This window comes from Chrysemys picta, chromosome 10, assembly GCF_011386835.1.
Source record: "Chrysemys picta bellii isolate R12L10 chromosome 10, ASM1138683v2, whole genome shotgun sequence".
Lineage (NCBI taxonomy): Eukaryota > Metazoa > Chordata > Testudines > Emydidae > Chrysemys > Chrysemys picta.
Window position 1 is genome coordinate 67786886 of NC_088800.1, and position 23788 is coordinate 67810673.

The window sequence follows — 23788 nt, forward strand, 5'->3', positions numbered from 1 at the left end:
TTTCACTTGCGAACGTCTACAAAATTTCAAAGGGAGGTGTGGACCACCTTAGAAATCCTAGTCATAGTCTGCAGAACCTCAGGGATCTGCAGACCACAGGCTGAAAACCACTGAGCTAGACCATATGTAATGCTTTTGACAACACATCAGCATTTATTTGATAGCGTGATTATGGGTGTAGTATTAAAACGACTGAATAGCATAGCTAGAATGAATGCATTTGCTTCCAGATAAGTAATAGGAAGCTCAATAAACCTCTGATAAAAACCTTTAACTTTATAATTTTCCTATTTAATTTCTGCATCCAAGAGCCAAAACCAGACAGGTTCTGATTGCCCTCAACTCCCATTGATGTCAATGAGAGTTGAGGACACTGAACATCACAGGATCAGACCCTGACTCTTCACATTTGTACATATTTCTGAATCTTGTACAGTAGGAACTCCCTGGAGCCCACACTTACAGCAGGTGTCCTGCATCTATCCTTTCCCAGTAAGTTATGCACATAGTTTAGCAGGATCTACTGGACCTTCTCTTTCAGAAAGGCCCCTTTAATTTAGCCTGCTGTTTTGGGTAATAGAGAGTTAAGAAAAAAAAGAGGCTCTGGGGAATGCTGATAAATATTATCCTTCTCACAAAAAGCTACTGCAGCTCAAAAACATCCAAACCAAAGAGAGCTTGTCACTCCCTCTAATCACTTCTTATTTGGTATGTTGCTCAATGACTTTTGGTTTTTAGATACTAGGCTCTCATACATTAGTATTCATGGGGGAGGCAAAAATATTTAAAAGCATTATTTTTAATTCCCCTTGAAAATATGTACCATACAAGAAACTGTTGCGAATGCTAACAGAAATTAAAAATGAATAGAGTATTCATGTAATACCCTTCAATATTTCTCCAAAATGTGATTTATTTATTGTTTTTGCTTGATCAAGCATCCATATAAAGTGTGTTTAAAAGGTAGCATTTTGAATTACATAAAGTACCCGCTGCTCTCTGAAGGAATTTTATTCTTCCTTTACCTGTCCCACTGGATAATACATATAGTTTGAAAGTTTGAGCCAAAACAACATAATCTAATGTTTATATTGGTTAGAATAAAAACAGGGACCTTTTAAAACTTATTTCGTGGTCAAGATTTTCAATAAATGCAGAGTTATCAAAATTTTGCAACAACTGTTAAATATCATTTGAAGATAAACTACACATTGTCCATTGATTAAATATGTCATGAAGCAGATGCTGCTAATGGGCCGCTGTGCTCACAGAACTGATACACAGAAACTCATTTAAAGTCCATTACTAGGACAGCATGATTAGGGGGAAAAAACCCACACTCAGTTATTTGGAACTACCATATCTTGTTGCCTTGTCAAAATCAAGTCAATGAGAACAGTTTTGTTGACTGGAGACTATTTTTAATGGTTCCATTCTCCTCTTAATGGCATGGTTTTATACTAGGATAACTATTAACTTCAGCAGAGTTACTCTCAATTTACCCACTGTTAGTGGGATCAGAATCAAGCCCTATATTTAGGCACTATTTTAAAGGAAGTTCAGGAATTTTTGAATTGTTTATTTGTGTTCAGGTGGTTGTGAAAGTTCATCTTCGGTCTACGGACAAGAATGTCAATGTTCTCAGGCATTTATGCACAATCTGAGTGTAGTTTCAGTTCAGATTGCTAGAGGCATGGTGATGTAGCTGATTGATTCATGTCTTGAAGACCTGATATAAAATCGCATTTCAATCAAAAGTGAGTTTGGTGCTAGTAGACACTTTGTCGGCATCATAAATCTTGACAGATCTCTGCATGATCGTTAGTCTCTGTTTGAGAGATGATCATGACTTGGATCAGCAGGAGTTACAGAAAACAGGCAGCTATGATTCTCTGGGATGATGAAACTCTCATTGTTCATGAAAGACTAGTTCAAGCAGATGACAGAGCTTTTTCAACAGCCATCCCACAACTCTGGAGCTTCCTATAGCACCAGCTGCACTCCATGTACAGTACCTACCTATAGCTGAGGGTAATAATGAATCCAACCACCTTCAGTACAAAGCCATCTGTAGCTAGATTTAACATTCAATATGCATTTCCGAGCGCACTCTCTGTGAGTGAGAGAGAACTGACCAAACAGTAAAACCTCCTAATTCTGTTTCTTCTCACAGTGGGGAAAGAAGAACATGGGAATGACAAGTTTGTTTTTTGTTAGAACTTCTCTACCTACCTCTGGAGTGAAAGAGTATCGTAAATGGGTGTCTTTGTAGATCACTCACAGTTTATTTAAATTTTGTAAGACATTCTGGTATCATAATGATAGGTGTAATATAATATAAAATCTAGATACAGTAGTTTTGCAGGTCAGGACTAGGGGAGCATCAGCAGAAATAAGTGTATTAAAATTTTATAGAGTACCTACCTGCACTGTTCCTGGCTCTGTCCAGTGCATTTAATTTCTTGCTTTCCTGAGCACTTTATGTACTTTTTTTTTTTTAATGAGTAGTCTATTATGTATGAATAGTAATTGATGTAACAGGTCCTAGTTTTGTGAACAGGTTCAGTAAAACATTGTGTTGCATAATTTTGGTTTAAAGCATATTTCATAAAACTGATCTAATGTATGCTTGTGAAGGTGCTAATGCTTAGACATTTCTTAGCACAGTGGTTTATAATGGCTTTGTACTTCCTCTCTTGGTACCAGAGGTTTTACTAACAGCTAGTTCAGAAATCAACATCATGCCTGCAACATGAAGAATTAGCAGCCGTCCACTGCTTTAATCACAATACTTTCTCTAACGTAGCGGGCAGCACCATGCTCTTTGAACATAGCAAGTTATACAGAATTGTATTTAACTTATCCAAACATATTCTGAAGCAGGACATGAAATGATGCCTGCCTGGACAAAATGTAGCATTCTTTCTAATAGAATGTATTTCTGAAATAATAATTTGACAGTACTACTTGAGCAAAACATTCTAAGTGAATAAATTAAATTTGAGTGCATTACACATTTTATAAGATTCTTTTTATGTTCAAGATCAAAAGTAAGAGAAAAGTAAATTGCCTGCTTGTCATCTTAGTATTATTGCATTGAGTGGTTCACCCTGGCTTCTTATGGTGATAAGTTGAGTGTAGTTGAGCGAATAAAAATAAAAACCCAAACTGTGCATTAGTGAAGAAAGAGGTTTCATCAAATAGACTTCTGTTAAAATACAGCAGAGACCTGTTTCTGTTTCTTTGTTCAAGATGTTACATGCATTTTTGGCCAACATTTTCAACTGAACATGCCTGTAGTTAGACACCAAGGGCCAGATCCATAAAAGAGCTTTAGGCACCTAAGTCCAACATGTGGGCCCGCCCTGAGATTCTGAAAATGCCCACTGAGCTGCCACCTAACCCCTAAATCCCAGGCACTTAAGTTTCCTCCAGTGGGCATGTGCAAAACTTCCTATCTCCTGCCACTGCCAAGCTGTTCAGTACCCTAGCTAATAACTAATCTCTGGGATTCTCAAGCAAATTGTTCCACTGCCAGTCTTGCGGGTGGGGCCCAGTCTTTCTCTGAGCCATAGAAGACAGCTGAAGGTAAGCAGGGTGGGATTTTTTGGCACTTACTGTATGCATCCAGTTGTTAGAGCACTTAGCTGGGATGTGGAAGAATCAGGTTTGAATCTTGACTCTGCCTGAATTGGAGCTGGGACTGAACCTAGGTCGCGCACTCCAGGAGAGAGCCCAAGTAACCAGGCTATTGGGTTTTATGGTGTGGGGCTTTCTCAGTGTCTCCCATTGAAGCTGTTCTACTTCGTATAAATAATTATTTATTTCTCGGAGCCGGGACTTGCAGAAGACTTGTGTACATCCGTAGCCATTGGCTATAGTGTCAGTCTGTCTTGTGAATATTTAAATGATTTATACAAAGTGAAACTGCTTCAATGGGACAGTTTGAGACCCACCCCCTTTTGGAAGGTGGGACACCCTGGGTTCAAGCCCCTGCTCCAGATGAGGCAGAATAGGGATTTGAAAACAGGTCTCCCACCTTCAAGGAGCGTGTCTTGGCATCTGGGCCATTGGCTATAAAGGGGTGGGTCTAGTGGTAGTGGCATTGATGCTATTTCAGTGCTGTATTAAGGGATTGCCTTGATAAGTGTAGCTAAATCAGATTAGCATCAATAAACATTCAATATGCTGGGAAGGGGGAACAGACCCATTAAATTGCAAAGCTGAAAGTGCTTCATGTGATACCTTTTCTCCTTATGTAACTAACCACATTTTAATTTCCCATAAGGTGTATGAACTTGTTGTAGTATGGTAACAGGCCCCCTAAACAAGTTTTGAGATTGACAAGGTGGGTGGGGTTATTTTTATATATATATATTTTTTTATTTTTATTATTTTTATTTTTTTATTGGACCAACTTTGGTTGGTGGAAGTAGGGTGACCAGATGTCCTGATTTTATAGGGACAGACCTGGTATTTGGGGCTTTTTCTTATATAGATTTCTATTCTCTCTTCCCCACCCCTTCCACACACCTCCTGACCTGATTTTTGACACTTGCTATCTGGTCACCCTAGGTGGAAGAGACAAGCTTTTGAGCTTCATGGAGTTCTGACTCAGGTCTGGAAAAGGTAACCAGCGTGTCCTAGCTAACTACAAGGTAGCACAGTTTGTTACGCATAAGGGTTTAACACGTGTTGCAAGAAACCACTTAAAAGGAAGTGGGCACTGAACAACCCTGCAGTCATAGGACAAAGAAGCCTTACTAGGTTACAGAGTGTTGTAATGAGCAATAAAACACCAGTGTCTGACCATGATTTTAGTGTCTAGCAGCATTATGACGTTAAGTTACAATGCTCATCTTTTGAAGGTGTGCGGGTTTCCTTGACAATGACATCCCTGCCTGCAGGGCGATTTGGTTGGTCTGGCTGAGTAAAAGAAACAGTGCTTTATGGCTGAGGGGAAGAGAGGGAGATGAAAACTGCTGCAAAAGGGGGAGAGTGGTCGCTGACTCCTCCCTTGGGAATGCAGGGTTTGAAAAGGAGCAGCATGGTGCCTGGAGCCTTCCTTTTCACAGGGTAGAACAAATGCCACCTGCAGATAGGCTCTGTTTGAACAGGGTGTGAGTGACAGAATTCAGGCTGGTGCAAGGGGCCAGCTTCAAGCAGTGGAATGTGCTAAGGCCTCCTGTGGGACAACCCAGCAAAGCCAATGGGTCACAGTTGTGGGCTGGGTTTTTAATGGGGGTTCTTATCCCCTCTATGCAAAATAATAATGAAAGTCAGGCGTGGGGTTTGGCCATGTTGTGAAGGCAATAATTCCACAAGAATGAATTCTGAGCCATAGTGGCAGGGCCATCCAACGAATTGCCGGTAGACAACTTGTGAGTTTTCCCCAAGGCCAGCTTCAAGAAGCAATGGAATGGGCTATGGCCTCCTGTGGGACTACCCCAGCAAGGTTGTTGCATCAAATTTTGTGGGCTGGGTTTAATGGGGGTTCTTATCCCCTTTATGTACAATAATGATAATGAAAGGCAGGTGAGGTTTGGTCATGTTGTTAAGACAATAATTCCACAAGTGTGAATTTGAGGGTACAGTGGCAGGGCCATCCAACCAATTGCCTGTGTACAACTTGTGGGCTTTGCCTCGAGGCTTGGCTCCCAGAAAGGCTCCAGGGAATTACATTGCTTCATAACCTCTCTGGGGTTAACAATGGCATAGCACACGGCTTGTCTCATTTTCAGGTCCACTGATTTCTGGAGTTGGCACTTCTGGAGCCAGCTGGGAACCCAGGCAGATGCCACTAGCGCTATGGAACCTTGGCGCAGAATGGTTGTCAGTGTGGTGCGGAGATTAGTTGCTCCACGCATGTGGCAGAGCTACGAGAGAAATTTTTAATGATTTTATGCAATTTCAGGATCAGGAAAGCCAGTCAGTAATATGGCCCATTATAGAGGAACAGGTACTGAGGTACATGCTGTCGTTGGCAACCCGTCAACTGGCATCCTCCACAATCTCGAATCGCCTTTCTGCTGTTACATTCATTAGTAGGCTAAATGGTTATCCTGATCCTTGCAGTAGTTTTTTTATTTCAAAGGTTTTTGGCTGGGTGGTCGTGTTCCGGTGGCCCCAGGGTGGATTCCCGTCGTCCCATCACGGTTTAGATACTCGGGGATCTCGTGCAGATCCTTGGCGATGTATGTCATTGTTAAACTTATGACAGTCAACGATGGGTCAGGTTGGCCGGGGTGAATCTGTTATCCTCCGGAAGGGTGGTGAGTCTGGGGTCTGCCCAGTTCGGGCTTTAAAGGTCTATAGAGTTGTACAGCTAAAGAGGAAAGGGCTCCTTTTTATGTATGGTGATGGGAATCCCCTCACAGCATAATAATTTGTTACCATGTTGAGATGGGGGCTGATGAGGTTGGGGCTGTCAGCCCATGAATTTGGTTCCCACTCATTCAGAATCGGGGTGCCAACAGCAGCAGCACTGCCTCTGCTTCCATACCTAGCTATCGGGCTTTGGCATTCGGATGTGTACCAAACATATGTAAGACCTCAGATGGCAATTCAGCATTATATTGGATGACCAGCCATGCAGACGTTGGTGTGGCTCTGCGGGCACAGTATTGTCTTTTAGGCTCATAGGTGCTCATCCAGGTTGCCCAAGGATTTGCAGCTGGGCTTCAGTGGTGAAGTGATGTGATAGTTGGCATGGAAGGAGGGGCATGTTATGGGATCAACTAATACCGATGCTATATGCTGTGCGGTCCCATCAGCGGCCCCCAGATATAATTGTGGTGCATCTTGGGGAAAATGATTTGGGAATGCTTGAAGGGGTGGAACTAATGCTCAGAACAAGGAGGGACTTGGGGCTGATCCTTGAACTTTTTCCAGGAGTTAGCATTATTTGGTCAGACATGCTTCAGCGCGGGGTCTGGCAGGGAGCCGTGAGCCCCCGCAGGGTGGACAAGGCAAGGAGGTATGTGAACAGGGAGGTGGCCAAATTCCTTGGGACCACAGGAAGGACAGTAATTTCATAACCTGGCCTAGTATATGGGGCAGCAGAGTTGTTTCGGGAGGATGGGGTTCACCTGTCTGACTTAAGTGCTGTCATGTTTTAACTGATATAAAAGATGGCATTAGGAGATGTCTGGGAACCCGACTGGGTTTGGGGAGTAGGCAGCCAAGCTAATATGCCTCCTTGTGGCAGATGTCCAGTGCAGGAACCCCACAGGAAAGTGACTGGATAAATGGCTTAGAAAAGGACTTAAAAAAGGTGTTCATTAAAGGAATGAACTGGGGTGGTTGGGGACTCCTATGATTGGTACGGCAGGGAGCCAACCCCCCATTCTTATAACCCACCTTAACCCTCCTACGAGTGGTGGGGGGTGGATGGTAAGGTCCCGGCAATGGATTTGCTGGAGGGACTGGGAGGGAAAAAGCGGGGGAGCTGGTAAAAGCCCCCCAGGTAATTATGGAATAAACTGCACACTGTTATCTGCCAGGTAGTCCCAGACATCTAATAATAAAGTTGCGGCCTGATTAAACCCATGTCAACTGTCTCCCGTCCTCCTTTTGGCATAGCCAGACAATGAAGAGTGAGAGGTCACATGAAGGTGAACGCTTTTCACAAAGCACTCATTCTGTTAAGTGATAGGGTGTTTTTGTCTCTCATCATTTTTCTGTGCGAGTTGAGTGTAGTATCATCTGGTTTCACCCACATAGTTGTTGGGGCATTTAGTGTACTAGGTGAGTTACAACACATGTTGTGCTAGGCATATGTAGGACCCATGGCTCTCAAAAACTGTGTTGTGGGTATTTATCATTGTAGCAGTGGCGGGACATCTGAAAGTTTTGCATCTGTTGTTAGGCCAGGGCCTGGTGCAGCTTTGAATTGGTGGGTCCTGGTCTGTGGGAAACTTGCTTCTGATGTTGAGGTTGCAGGGAGGGGAGAGGGAGGGAGTGTTGTATGAAGGCCAGAAGAGGGGTAGTTGATACCCCATATGGTTTCCAACTCTTCACACTCGTAGATGTCACCTACTTCCCCAGTCAGTGCGGGGGTTCTTTTTCTGTATTATCTCTCTTTCACCAACAGAAGTTGGTCCAATTACCTTACCAACATTGTCCCTCGTAGCCCTGAGACCAACATGGCTACTACAGCATTGCAAACAAGTTTTGAGTTGTCGTAGAAGGAGGTACAGCACTAAGATCACGGCAAGACTAAAGTTACCTATCACACTGCATCTTGCTGTGCTACTTATGGTGCTTTTATATCCTCTCTTACTGCTTTTCCAATTATAAAGAAAATACAACAGTAAGGGGTTTGGTTTGGGGGGAGGCAGCTTGTCACTGCTGCCCGTTTTCTTTCAGACCTGTAGGATTCTGGGGAAGGCAATAGCATGTCACTTTAGGAACACACCAAACAACTTCCAGTTGAAGAGAGAGAATTTTTTTTTTCAACTTAGAAAGGAAAATAGTCACACAGGTTAACGTCTCCTTACAGCTATATCACTGTAACTTTTTCATAAAAGACCAGGAGATTAAATTGAGTTCTCAAATGACATTTTCTGCCTTCTGTGGAATTGTAGAGAAGAGCCAAGAAAAGTGACAGTAACAGGAGGAGAAGGGGGGAAAATAGGTTGCAGTGGAACTTAAATTCTAAGCAGTTTTTCTTCATCTGTAAAAGTGACAGTATTTTCTTGAAAAAACTTAGAATTTCCCCTCACACTGACAGCACTAACTCTGTTCCCATTTCACCTAGAAAGTTATTTTACATAGCCACTAATACTAAAGGTTTAATGAAAGGTATGGGACATAAATTTATTCTTGCAGCTTTAACCCAGAGGTAGCCATATTGTATTTCTGAATGAATATATTGCAATGTTTTGATGGAGCTGAGCAGGCCTTTCATTCTACTATAGGAGAAAGTCTTACAACATAGTACTCTACAAGCAGATTAGTGTCAGGACAGAGGGGAACAAGATAAAGGAGGTTGGTGGGTTTATTGGGGTGGAGTAGGTTGGAAGAAGTAGGTAGGAAAGGATTTAAAGGAAGAGAGAGGGTGAGGTTGGTGGACGAGAGGTGGGGAGCTGCAGCATTCTGTCTCTAGACCTGGAGCATTCTCTCTCTAGACCTGGAACAATTATATATCCATGCTACATGAATGACTGCTGTAAGTGGTGAATCATAGTGGGGGAAAGGCCACTCAAGTGATCAGGAAGGCAAGAAGGGTGGAGGTAATGTGAAAGGAATAAATTGTACAAAAATATGCTGGGGTTTCTGTTACCTTATTATTTCCATCCATTAGTTTGTTTCATACAATTGCTGTGTCTTTCGTAAACAGATTGTAAGCTTTTGGGGCATGGGCTCGTCTTATTGCATGTTTATGCAGCACCTAGTACAATGGGAGCTCGAGCATTGATCGTACACTAAAGGCCCTAGCAATAATAAAGGGAAATACGAGCAGCGCATGGAAGAAAAATGAGTCTGGATTTGATATAGTGAACATTAAGTTGTATAAAGAGTGGGGAGACATGAAAGGAGAAACAGGTGCATGTTATACTTTTTACAGAAGCATATTTTATATCTTTTTTTAGAACCATATTCCCTTTTATAAAAAAAATTCCTCCACTAGTATCATGACCATATAGCCTTCACAATGCAGTGCTTTTCACTGCGGCTGGATAAAGGAACAGGAAACTCCAGAAATCATATTTTACATATTAATATTGAGACACTTGTTTAAAGTAAAAACAATACTGCTCCTGCATATAATGTGATTAATAAATATAAAAATTCAGGGAGAAGCAGTTTTTTTGCTTCATCCTGTTTATGAAGTTCCTTAACCTCTGCATGATGAGGAAATCTTGAGTAAAGATTTTTTTTTTTTTTTAACTCTGGCATTCATTAAAACTAATCACTCAATCCTGCTGTAGTGAATTGACCTATGATTGATACTCTGGCTATGTGAATGTAAGCATCTGGATAACTGTGAATAAGCTCATGTTGATAAGGTTTAGAGAGGAGGACTCTAAAGAGAATTTTTTTAAACATATGGGATGGGGCTGATAAGAGGGTAAAAGCAGAGAGAACAAACAGGGACTACCACATACTCAGTGCAGAAGAGTAGAATGAAGCCAGCAGCAGGACCATAGGGGCTCCAGTACGGAACAGGGTTATTTTCCTTTAATTTGCATGCGCATGGTTTGGAGAAAGTGATTGATAACACCTACGAAACAAAAACAAACAAACAAAAATCTGTTAAGGTTATTTTTCAAGTCTTGCACTGTGAGATTGTATATTCCACCCAAGCCCTACCCAGTTTTGGTACACTGCAGTGCTATTATCCTCATCTCCCTTAGAATAGCTGTCTAGCTTCCAAGGATTATCACATGGGGCATTCTGTTGACTGACTTCAGTGAGAATCTTGCCTGACTAGGGACTGGAGGATGAACTCCCCCCTCTCTTGAGACTAGGGTGGGCATTTATAAAATAAAACTGGGTGACAAAATGGCAGATGAAATTCACTGTTGATAAATACAAAGTAATGCACATTAGAAAATGTAATCCCAACTATACATATAAAATGATGGGGGTCTAAATTAACTGTCACCACTCAAGAAAGAGATCTTAGAATTATTGTGGATAGTGCTCTGAAAACATCCACTCAATGTGCAGCGGCAGTCAAAAAAGCAAACAATGTTGGGACTCATTAAGAAAGGTATAGATAACAAGACAGAAAATATTATATTGCTGCTATTTAATCCTTGGTACACCCACATCTTGAATACTGGGAGTTTTCAGCTTGGAAAAGAGACAACGAAGGGGGAATATGATAGAGGTCTATAAAATCATGACTGGTGTGGAGAAAGTAAATAAGGAAGTGTTATTTACTCCTCATAACACAAGAACTCGGGGTCACCAAATGAAATTAATAGACAGCAGGTTTAAAACAAACAAAAGGTAGTATTTTTTCACACAACGCCCAGTCAAGCTGTGTAACTCCTTGCCTGAGGATGTTGTGACGGCCAAGACTATAACAGGGTTAAAAAAAGAACTAGATAAATTCATGGAGGATAGGTCCATCACTGGCTGTTAGCCAGGATGGGCAGGGATGGTATCCCTAGCCTCTTTGCCAGAAGCTGGGAATGGGCAACAGGGGATGGATCACTTGATGATTACCTGTTCTGTTCATTCCCTCTGGGGCACTCGGCATTGGTCACTATCAGAAGACAGAATACTGGTCTGACCCAGTATTGCTGATCTTATGTTTTTAAAAAAAAAAAGTCTTTAAAAGCATGATGGCTCCAGCCCATTTTCCATAGAACCTTTTAAAGATCTGCTAAATCTTCTGGGTTTTTTTAAAAAAACTAGTCTGTTAGATTCATACAGCTAAGTCAAGGAAGTAGTCTTTTTACGTTTATTATGGTGAATTTTAGATATCTCTTTTATCCTAGGCGGATTCAAATTTGGTGTGTTGCACTGGAATATTCATTTTGATCAAAAACTGAAATTGGACTACTTTTTTATAAGTGAGTGAGGAGGACTCCACCGCTGATAATCAAACTGATATTTCACTAGTCATTACGTATGTTCTATTGGCTGCACAGCAGCAGAATACTTTTCCGTTTAGAGAAGTTCAAATGGCTTTGAAAGCCTAGTTGATTTTTTCCCACAAGCAAGTGAAGACTGTTGGCCTACTTTATATCCTCTTTCAAGGCATTTAGAGGCTGTTCATGCCCTCCCACAGACCCTGCAAGTTGGCAAAGTCTGAGAGTTCAGGCTGCAGCCGAAGCCCAAACATCTACACCACAATTAAACTTGGCACAGGCCAGCTGCGGACGTCTAGTTGAAGTGGAGACATATCCCCAGCCCCAATCAAGAGCTCATCTAGAAGGAACTCCAGCGTATCCCTGGTTGGGAGACAAACTGGATTTCTTGTCCATTCAAGAGCACCATGAGGATCACGTTCTCAGAATTCCCTGAAACACATAGATTTGTGAAGCATTTGAGTGGGAAGTTCATGAACGCCCTTTGATATTCAGGCTTTAGAAGGCAAAATATCATGTTTCAAGCCCACAGCTTCAGGTACTGTAAGTCCAGGAGTTAGGAGGCTCAAAGATGCTGAAGTGATATCTATAGGAATCAGAGATGATGGGTGGCTGGGCCAACCCTTCTGCTAACTTCTTGAAGATTCAATATCTCAGTTGACATGATGTGTGAATTGCCATCTGCTTAGGCAGATGACCCTTAAGCTGGCTGCTCTTTTGTTCAGATTTTAACCAGAGTGGCTTACTGTAAACCAGTTTTAATCTTTTGCATTTGTACTTTTTAGTTATTTTCTTAAAGAGAGCTTGATTCTCAGTGGCTGGTAACCATTAAACTCTGTTGATTTGCAGCTCATTAGTGCGGAGCAAGCTGAGGGGTAAATCTGCAGTGGGTCAGTGTGCCACACAGTCACTTTGCCTGTGGACAGAAAGTTCCCCAGTGCACATTGGGTAAGACAGTACTCACTAGAGAGTTTTCAGTGCACAGCAGTAGGGTCCCCACAGCCAGTGCGTGTGCACTATGCTGGAATGCTGTATATTTACATCCCAGCATGCTGTTAGCTCTTAAATAGACGAGCCCTAAATAGAGCCTTTACACTAAATTTGGTATTGTTTGCTAACCAGGAGAATACATTATACCTATTTATTAAAGAATATAAAACACTTTCAGCTTCTTAATTTATTAGTTAAAATGCATCATTCACTCTTTTCTGTTTACTAGATTGACTTTTTACTTGTGATTTGTATCAAGCTGAATTTGGATGGAAATTGGAATTCAATTAAAAATGCACAAAAACTAGCATTTTAAATTGTTTTAATTAAAGAAAACTACCTTAAATTGCAGATACACAAGTTTTAGTTTTTAATGCAAAACACATTTTGTATTAAAAACTGATTTATTAAACAGAGGAAGTATTATCTGTAGTTAGTGAAATGGACTGATTATTTCAGGCTACTACTTCCTTTAAGATTTCAGATGTAGTAGATCTTATCCTCTCGCACCTTATTTTTTATTCAGATTGGAGGACAACAAGTTTTTCTTCTTTTTCAAACTTTAAACTGAGCTGCCAAATAAATTGAAATGAAAAAAAATATTCTCTCTGTCCTCGCTGCTGCTGTCAAAAGGTGTTTTAACATTTTCACAAACAGTGGTTACAGATGGTTAGAGTGACTTCCATCAGATTAGTGATTAGACTTTGACAAAGTTTTAAACTTGTACTGCTTAAATATTGTAATATACTATTCTAAATTTAGGCCTTAATTAAATTTGAAATTATTACAGAGGCTCTATTTTTTTAAATAAACTTGTATTTTATTTGAATTTTTAAAAAAATTCTGTTTTTACCTGTCCTGGTTTTAATCATTAGATGCCTTATGTTGTGAACTGCTTGGCGAGCACACAGTGGGCGCTAGTTTAACAAAAAAAGTTCCTGCTCTTGGAGCAAGAGAATTTCCCTTGCTTCATTCAGAATTTAATTTGTACTTTCTTGTTCCACTCCTAAAGTACCAGTAAGTCATGCAGGTCCTATTGTTGCCTGTCACATGAATGATCAACAAATCCAAAGGAAATCCTAAGAACAGAGGAAACACTACTCTTTTGAAATGATGGTGACTCTAGCAAGTTGTTCTGCTGAGCTTCCTGGAACAATAATTTGCCTTGAATTAAAGGGGGCCTCTGAACTCCCTCCATAGTGCTGAAGATGAATCTGGTTGCTGATTCTGGAAATACTCTTAGCATGAAAGTAGCTCTGTCAGTACTGTTTTGTTTAGGCTATTTAAACTGTGGTTTAGCTGTAATGCACACAGAGATGGCTATTTCAGTATTCCACTCAAACTGTGGCTTTGATGATACACTGCTGTATCTGATCAAACCACTTTGTTGGTGTTGTCACTGACGCTGAAAGCAGCTAACCATATACTTTTAAATCTGTATCTATATCTTTTAAAAAAGGAACCAAACTAGGTTGCTTTCTTATTCCCAATACCTCATAGAAATGAATAAACTTAAATACTGCATTATTCCTCATGGAGGGGCGGGAAAAAGTCACTTTGCCTACACATTAAACAACTTACATTCCGCCTTACAGTGAATTTCTGTGCTAACATTTCTTAGCTTTAAGATGCTTGATTTAGAGCTTGTTTTGTTTTATATTTTGGCCTATTTAAACACAATGTTAATTTATTAGAAAATGGCTAGTCTGGGAATTATAGGTTGCATGTCTTGCTACCATAGGTAAGTAGTATGCAAAGTTTTTAATATAGCACAACTGTATCTCAACCTGTGTAGTGAGCTACATGCACCTAAATGTTGCACTTACATGTCTAAAGAGTGCTTACATACCTTAGTAAATTTGGCCCCAAGCGATTTAGTAGCACAAGTTCTATTGACTTTCAATGGAAGGTATGCTTCTAAGTAACTTAGGTGCTTTTGAAAAATCTTACTTTCCATTCACTTTTTAAATTACCATGAATAGTATTCTTAACTAACATCAGGTATAAAAGTCCTTCTATAGTGATACTAACCTAAAATATACAATTAAATCATATGCATTGTATGTGATAAATTATGAAACAATTTTCAGATTTTTCAGCCATCTGGTCCGGTAGTGTTTTCAAGCAGAATGGGATGGAATAGGATTAGATGCGGCCTTAGGGAGTTTGTAATGGCCTGACATGCAAAGAATTTTGCTGGTTTCGTGGTCTTGTTTGTTCATTTTGGAGGTTCTAAATCTGTTTGTGAAATTTGCTATTTATGCTTGATTCATATTTCTAAGTTGTACTGTTTCTGAAGTGAGTTGCATTAAGTGTGAAAGCAATGCACATTAGCAATAAATAGCTGTAAGAATACATTTATGTTTAAATTACATGCTACATCTATTGGCATTCACTGGGAAAAAAAAGAGATGAAAATGCCAATTTAGGTATGTATGATGGTCAATATTTCATATTTGAATTACCATGCTCCTTTAATTAGTCCCTGCAGATGGAATTTTGAGACCATTTTTATTCTTGCAGTATTTTTTTAAAGTACCAGAAATGGCATGGAGTTCCTGCTTCAGGCAGCATGCGTGGTGGACTGTCCACAGCCCCTGGGGTCCTTGGCTCTAGAACCAGGTGGATGGGCTGTCAGGAGATCAGGCTAGCTTCTATCAGAACTGCTTCAAAATTGGACTGTCTACATGAAGCAGTTTGATTCTGATGAAGCGGCAAAGTTTGAAAACTAGGGCTGTCGATTAATCGCAGTTAATTTTTTTGAGTTAAATTGCCTGAGTTAACTGCAATTAAAAAAATTAATCGGGTTTAATCTCACTGTTAAACAATAGAATACCAGTTGAAATGTATTAAATATTTTTGGATGTTTTTCTACATTTTCAAGTATTGATTTCTATTTTAACACAGAATACAGAGTGTACAGTACGCACTTTATATTCGTTTTTATTTGCACTGTAAAAATGATAAAGAAATAGTATTTTTCAATTCACCTCATACAAGTACTGTAGTACAATCTCTATTGTGAAAGTGTAACTTACAAATGTAGATTTATTTTTTTTTGTTTCATGGACTCAAATACAAAACAGTGTAAAACTTTAGAGCAGGGGTTGGCAACTTTTCAGAAGTGGTGTGCCGAGTCTTTCTTTATTCACTCTAATTTAAGGTTTCGCGTGCCAGTAATACATTTTAACATTTTTAGAAGGTCTCTTTCTATAAGTCTATAATATATAACTAAACTATTGTTGTATGTAAAGTAAATAAGGTTTTTAACATGTTTAAGAAGCTTCATTTAAAATTAAATTAAAAGCAGAGCCCCCCGGACCGGTGGCCAGGACCCAGGCAGTGTGAGTGCCACTGAATATCAGCTCACGTGCTGCCTTTGGCACGCGTGCCATAGGTTGCCTACCCCTGCTTTAGAGTCTACAAGTCCACTCAGTCCTACTTCTTGGTAAGCCAATCACTAAGACAAATAAGTTTGTTTACAGTTACGGGAGATAATGCTGCCTGCTTCTTATGTCACCTGAAAGTGCGAACAGGCATTCACATGGCACTTTTGTAGCCTGCATTGCAAAGTATTTACATGCCAGATATGCCAAACATTCGTATGCCCCTTCATGCATCAGCCACCATTCCGGAGGACATGCTACCATGCTGATGATGATCATTTAAAAAAATAGTGCGTTAATTAAATTTGTGACTGAACTCTTTGGGGGAGAATTGTATGTCTCCTGTTCTGTTTTACCCGCATTCTGCCATATATTTCATGTTATAGCAGTCTCGGATGATGACCCAGCCCATGTTGTTTGATTTACAAATACTGGCACTGCAGATTTGACAAAACGCAAAGAAGGTACCAATGTGAGATTTCTAAAAATAGCTACCGCATTCGACCCAAGGTTTAAGAATCTGAAATGCCTTCCAAAATCTGAGAGGGACGAGGTGTGGAGCATGCTTTCAGAAGTCTTAAAAGAGCATCATTTCGCTGCAGAAACTACAGAACCTGAACCACCAAAGAAGAAAATCAATCTTCTGCTGGTGGCATCTGACTCAGATGATGAAAATGAACATGTCAGTCTGCTCTGCTTTGGATCGTTATAGAGCAGAACCCGTAATCAGCATGGACGCATGTCCTCTGGAATGGTGGTTGAAGCATGAAGGGACATATGAATCTTTAGCGCATCTGCCACGTAAATATCTTGTGACGCTGGTTACAACAGTGCCATGCGAACACCTGTTCTCACTTTCAGGTGACATAAACAAGAATCGGGCAGCATTGATTACATTTGCAGGAAATAAACTTAATTGTCTGAGCGATTGGCTGAAGTAGGTCCGAGTGGACTTGTAGACTCTAAAGTTTTACATTGTTTTATTTTTGAATGCAGTTATTTTTTGTACATAACTCTACATTTGTAAGTTCAACTTTCATGATAAAGAGATTGCACTACAGTACTTATATTAGGTGAATTGAAATATACTATTTCTTTTGCTTTTTACAATGCAAATATTTGTAATAAAAATAAATATAAAGTAAGCGCACTGTACACTGTATTCTGTGTTGTAATTTAAATCAATATATTTGAAAATGTAGAAAACATCCAAAAATATTTAAATAAGTTGCATTCTATTATTTAACAGTGCAGTTAATCACGATTAATTTTTTTAATTGCTTATTAGAATTTTTCTGATCAGCTCTACAATCTGTTAAAGCATTTTTCATCCCAAGATCTCAAAGCACGTAATTTTTATGAAGTATAAAATATTTGTTTGCTTCCTCTTCCTGCTACCATTTATGTCCGTGAGCTTTCCCCAAATCCCTGCTGCCTAGAGCTAGTATTTGGGTCACACTTTAGGGCAGGGATCAGCAACTTTTGGCATGCGGCCCACCAGGGTAATCCCCCTGGCGGGCCGGTTTGTTTACCTGCCGCGTCCGCAGGTTCGGCCAGTCGTGACTCCCACTGGCCGCGGTTTGCCGCTCCAGGCCAATGGGGGCTGTGGGAAGTGGCGCGGGCCGAGGGATGTGCTGGCCGCCGCTTCCCGCCGCCCCATTGGCCTGGAGCGGCGAACTGCGGCCAGTGGGAGTCACAATCGGCCGAACCTGCGGACACTGCAGGTAAACAAACCGGCCCGCCAGGGGTATTACCCTGGCAGGCCGCGGGCCAAGGGTTGCCAATCCCTGCATTAGGGGATTACCTGAACAGAGTTCTTGAGGATAAGGCACAATTTTCTCCCCAGTTGTCTCTAGCAAGAGATTGAGTCAAAAGTATTTCTTCTTTTCAAGGCCATAGTGATGTTACCTCAATATGGTTTAAAATACAAATGGCGTAATTTAAAAACAAGATTAATTAAGTATACAGAGAAAAATTAGATTACAAACAAAATCATTGTGTAACATACTCTGCAAGAGTTAATTCAAGTTATTATAGTACCTCTTTCTCTTTGCAGCTTGTCAGCCCCTCCACTCCAGGTAGTTTTCATCTTCCTTCCCCTCTCATCTAACTTAGAGGCTTCTTACACGTTTCAGGTTTCTTTGATGTGCCTTGCTTATTTATATTCCAGACACAGCCCTTTATGAAGGATATCTCCCAATACCTCTGCACAGGAGGTCTGTCTTCTCATCCTGTAATACACAAATAAGGGAGCCACCTAGGCAGACCCATCATATCTGACCACAGCAGTGTTACTGAAGGAATATTGGGACTCAGAAAAATCATCCTCAAACCATTCACCACACAAAGGGCCAGCTTCCTCCAGAAACTCCACAAAATTATCAGGTTCCCTCAGAACACCATCCTTGCCACCATGGATGTCAGCTGCCTATACACCAACATCCCGCACAATGATGGCTGCCTGCCTCAAACATTTACAAGATAATGTACAACGCTCAGATATCCACCCCAAAACTTGTCCATTTCATCCTCACCCCTGACTATTTTACATTAAACATACACACCATAGGAACAGCCAAGGCTACTAGGATGTCTCCCCAGTATACCAACCTCTTCATGGACCACTTTGAGGAAGAATTTCTGGATAAATGCACCCTGAAATTAGTCATATACGTGAGCTACATTGATGATATTTTTATCCTTTGGCAGCTAACCTACAGACTCTCAAAGATTTCCACCACAATTTCAATTACCAGCCCTCCATTAAACTCTCGCTAGAACACTCTCACACTAGCATCAACTTCCAGGACACCATGATCAGGTTCAACAATAGAACCTGACAGACAACAAACCCACGGATTGCCACACCTACCTTCACAGATCCAGTAACCACCCCAAACACACCAAGAAATCTTATCTACAGCCAGGCACTCAGATTCCACAGAATATGCTCCGAGGAGAGCGTCTGGGATATACATTTTAACACACTTAAAACTGCCTTCACCAAACAAGGGCACTCCACCAGAGAAGTAGATTGCATCATAGAGCAGGCCACCCAAATACTGCCAGGAGAACCTGCTTTGATACAAAAATGAACCCCCTTTTTCCTGCACACCCCTAAGTTGTCACCTACCAACCATATGGAGTAACAAACCATGATAACCCATATTCAATGGGGCCACAGCCTAAAAGAAATCTTTCCTGAATCCCCCTCCCCTTTCTGGCTTTTAAACAACTCCCCAGCCTCATCATCAGCAAGGACTCAAAGCAGCACCAGACCCTGTCAGAACAACAGATGCAAAAACCTGTAGACATCTCTCCAATGCTATGATTTGCAATACCCCACATAACACACTTCCCAATATCCAGGGGTACTGCACATGCCCATCATAACATGTGGTACACCTCATCAAATGCATTAAGGGCCACAACAACAATGTGGATTAAACCCAGCAATCACTACACTGTTGAATGAATTCACACAGAAAAAAACATATCACTTGTGGATGAATACTTGTCACGAACTGATCATTCTTAGATGACCTCAGTCCTCATCCTCAAAGGAAACATGCATGACACCTTCAAAAAGACAAGAGCTTAAAGTCATAACTTTGCTAGACATTAAAAATAATGGACTGAATAGCGACACTGTTGTGCTAAGCCATAAATCCAATTTAGAACCCTCTTAAATACCCCACCCCATTACTGGAGAGGTGTTAGTGGGCCACTTTCATGTGAATAGTCCCTTGAAATATGTAGTAACTAGTATACTATACAACTCTGTTCCACCTTGTATTTAGCTGAGACATTTTCCAGATCTGAAGAACTCTGTGAAGGCTCAAAAACTTTTGTCTCTCACCAACAGAGGTTGGCCCAATAAAAGCTATTACCTTCCCCACTTTGTCTCCCTTCTCATCCTGTCTGACCTATGTTTTAAAGTCATTCACTCTTATAATCATTATCCCTTTGAGTAAACAGGTTTGAGGGTCCTGTTACCTTTAGTTCTCCAAATGTTAATTGGAAGGTAATGTGTGGATCCAACAATTGACTTTCCGCTCCTATCTACATGCACCATCCTCTGGTTAATTGCTTGATTTAGAATTACAAAAGGACTTTCAACAACACCATGCTTTCACATTTTTACTGTTTCTGATCAAAGGAGTATTGGGAAAATAGCTGGCTTGAATCTGAGTTTAAAGATATGGGACTCCAATATTTTTAAAGGGATTGGGAGGTTAGTTGGTCTGAATATCAATATGTTGCTAATATTTATTTTCTTCTTAAATGTAATATCATGTAACTGATTCCCTACTAATTTCACAATTTCTGAATCCATTAGATAAAAAATGTCAATTAAGAAAATAAGGGTAAGCACGACAAGTTGTAGCTGTTCTTAGTCATAAATATCTCTTCAATTATAGTGGCTGCATAAGCCTAAAAAAGGAGATCAGACTGTTTTTAAGCTCATTTTCTTCGTAGGCTGTAAGTGTTAACTAAATATATATCATAAATATAATAATCTATATTATTTTTAAACAGGCATTAAAGCTGTATTTTCTGGACACTACCATAGGAATGCTGGAGGGTTCTACAAGGATCTAGAGATGGTGGTTTCATCAGCAATTGGATGTCAACTGGGAGAAGATACCCATGGGCTTAGAGTGGTCATTGTCACAGCTGAGAAGATTGTTCACAGATACTGGAGTTTAAATGATCTGAGTAGCCAAGGAATAGAGAAAGAGCTGATGGATTTGATTAAGCAAAATTAGCCATTTTCTAACTGACAAGTCTCCAGTTTTTTTAATTCACATGTTTTATTTCACAGATAGGAACACCAACTCAGCAAAAACAAAAAAGCCTACCACGGGCTGAAGATGATTCCCAGTTGTGTATTATGTACTAAAATAGTTGTCTTAACTCATTACCATCCTAAATAACAAAGCAGAAAGGTATGCAGAGATATTTATACCTTTGAAGGGAAATGAAACCAATTATAATATGAAAAATAATAGAAGTAATGCTATTGCTATTGATTTTGTAATGGGAAAGAGCTATTCTGGGGATTAGCTGCTCTATTCCTGGATCAGACTTTTATAGTTAAGTAAGCATATCCATGAGTAGAAGCACTGGCTTCTGGATGACAAACTCAACTCTAGTCCACCCTTCTGTTCTAGCTTGGCCAGCAAGATGCATCTCAAAACCATTATACTTAATGTTCTCTATTAAGTTCTTGATAATCCTCCAGAAAGTGACAAAGTAAATGTGGCATGTTCGTATTCAGTATGGGCTAATCCAAAGCCCTTTGAAGTCAGAGAGAAGACTTTCATTGACTTCAGTGAGTTTTGGATCTCACCCTATTTCTGCTTCCTTCCAGTTGATGTCATCTCCCATCCCTAGCCTTTACTTCTGTAATATCTTCAGAACCACTCCAGCAATCAGAGCAAGCTGGATTCTTCTCTGCCTAGCAAACCACCATTGTGGGTGCTGTAAGAGAGACAAGACTCACAATTTGGGTCTGCAGGAGTGGAGGTTAGAAAAGCCTGTAAACTAAGAAAATATAATAGGAAAGCCATAAAGAGAAACTAAATATAGAAGAATCATTTTACCGTTGCTTTTGGCATTTAATCGCAATTAAATTGGCTATTGAGAGTTCCCTGTAAGAGCATATCCTCTTTAGAAAACAGCCGACTCCTAGACAAATGGAGATTTATGGATGTCCATAAAAAACACTTACAATATTGTAGAGACAGAATACATCATCTCTCTTGTACATATAGAAATGTCATTTCTATAAGAGGATAGTAGAGAGATTTAGATATGTGAGAGATGTGCCCCTCTGTACCCTGAGTTAGTTTCGGTGAAGTCTCCGAAAGCCTGTCAGGTAGTTTATTACTTAATTTTAACGGTCAGCTTTTCCATGGAGATGCTCCACACTACATGTTAGGGAGGCTGAGGAGATTCTGACATTTGTCAGGACTATTCTGGCTACCGACAGCACAAATTGAATAATTAATTAGGGTGACATTTCAAAGTTGTGCTTAATACAAGGAAATATTTTTATAAATAGGCAGACAGGAAAACCAAGGTATAGGCTGCCTCCTACACAGCCATAGATGCCTCAGCAGGAATCAGTTTATCCAAACAACCCATTATATAGCTTTCATGGTTTAAGAAAGTTTGCCCACCTCTGCTCTAAACCTATGGCCCGCAGGCCCGTCCTGCCTGGCCCCTGAGCTCCCGCCTGGGGAGGCTACCCCCGGCCCCTCCCATGCAGCCTCAGTGTGCCACTCCTACCGGGTGGCGTGGCTGGCTCCAGCCAGGGAGCGGGGCTGCAATCTCCTGCTGCTCTGAGCAGCGTGGTAAGGGGGTGGGTGGGGGGGAGGTTGGATAAGGGGCAGGGGATACCAGGGGGCAGAGGGGGTTGGATAGGGGACAGGGTCCCGGGGAGTGGTTAGGGATGGGGGTGTGAATAGGGGTTGGGGCAAGCAGGGGCTGGGAACAGGGGGCAGTTGGATGGGGCGGAGGTTCGGGGGTGGGTCAGGGGATGGGGAACAGGGGGTTGGCGTGGGAGTCCTGGGGGTCCTGTCGGGGTGGTGGGGTGGATAAGAGTCGGGGCAGTCAGGACGGGGAGCAGGGGAGGTTGGATAGGGGGTGGGGTCTGGGAGGGGACAATGAGCGGGGGATGTTGGATAGGTCAGGGGTTTGAGGGGGGGCCGTCAGGGGGGCCAGGCTGTTTGGGGAGGTACAACCTTCGTTACCCGGCCCTCCATACAGTTTTGCAACCCCGATGTGACCCTCGGGCCAAAAAGTGTGCCCACCCCTGATATAGTGGCCTTACATAGTTGGATATTGTTTTAATAGTCTGGTTTTCAAAACGCCACCTCAGATTTGGCAGCTAATGTCCTTCACTAAGGCTAAGGACCAGATTTATAAAGATATTTAGGTTTGAGTTTCAAAAGCATCTAGGTGCCTAACTTCCATTGATTTCAATAGTAGTTAGGCACCTAGTAGAATTTTCAAAAGTGCCTATATATAGCTTTAGACACTTAAAAATCTGGCCCCAAATGTGTTGAGATTTCTTTGTCCTTACTGCTAGTTAATGCTTTAGTGGTGCTCCCCTTACAGTTTGTTGCGGAAGGAAGGGTATTCCAATGTTACTTATATCATTTAAGTATGTCAGTTCAGGTTATGGTAGCTCAGCAGAAAGAGCGGAGAGTATGATAAGCACTGGATGGTTCTGTTGGTTTTGCCCCAAATATTAGAGTGAGCCAAAAAAAATATGAGGTGGTTCATTTAATTGTGGGGGTGATATTTGGAAGAGCCAAGAGAGATTTGAAAAGAACGGTTTTCCGTAAACATGAGAAATTAATAGAATGGGTATGAATGAGTGGTTCTAAAAATTTTAGAATTTATGATTTTATAAATGATATATACACAAGTGGAATGATAAAGCATGAACGTGTTTATGCAGAACCATTTGAACTATACAAACTGATAACTCAAATTTCAACATTAATTCATATTGTAGAAATAGCTCCAAGTTTGCTTTTTATAAGAGATTTTTTACCATAAATTGTTCATTGTCTTCTCACTAAAGAGCGTTACTACACTGTAAAATCTTTTTAAATCCAATTAAAAAAAATTTATATTCCAAATATTGTGTACCTTGTGATTTCTAAGACTATTTTAACTGTTACAAACCCTTGTAAAAACAAAAAGATACTAGCTTTATAAAATACAGAAGCTTCTGGTGTCACATTGTTGAATTCAAATATTAGATTTACTGAATCTTATACTTTATTTGAATGGAACTAATGTTCCAGCAGTTTTGGTTTCGTTTTATATATATTAATTTTCATGACTGAG

The 23788-nt window shown here is 40.7% G+C and overlaps 1 protein-coding gene across 2 annotated transcripts in view; it reads left to right on the forward strand.

The window, feature by feature from the left end:
- CPPED1 (calcineurin like phosphoesterase domain containing 1) overlaps positions 1-23577 on the forward strand; it is a 98580-nt gene extending 75003 nt beyond the window's left edge. For both annotated transcript variants that reach the window (XM_065558899.1, XM_065558898.1), the window contains one exon: positions 20462-23577. In XM_065558899.1, the coding sequence (XP_065414971.1) occupies positions 20462-20691 (230 nt within the window). In that variant the 3' untranslated portion in view covers positions 20692-23577. The remainder of the gene's footprint in view (positions 1-20461) is intronic.
- Positions 23578-23788: the final 211 nt, after the last annotated feature.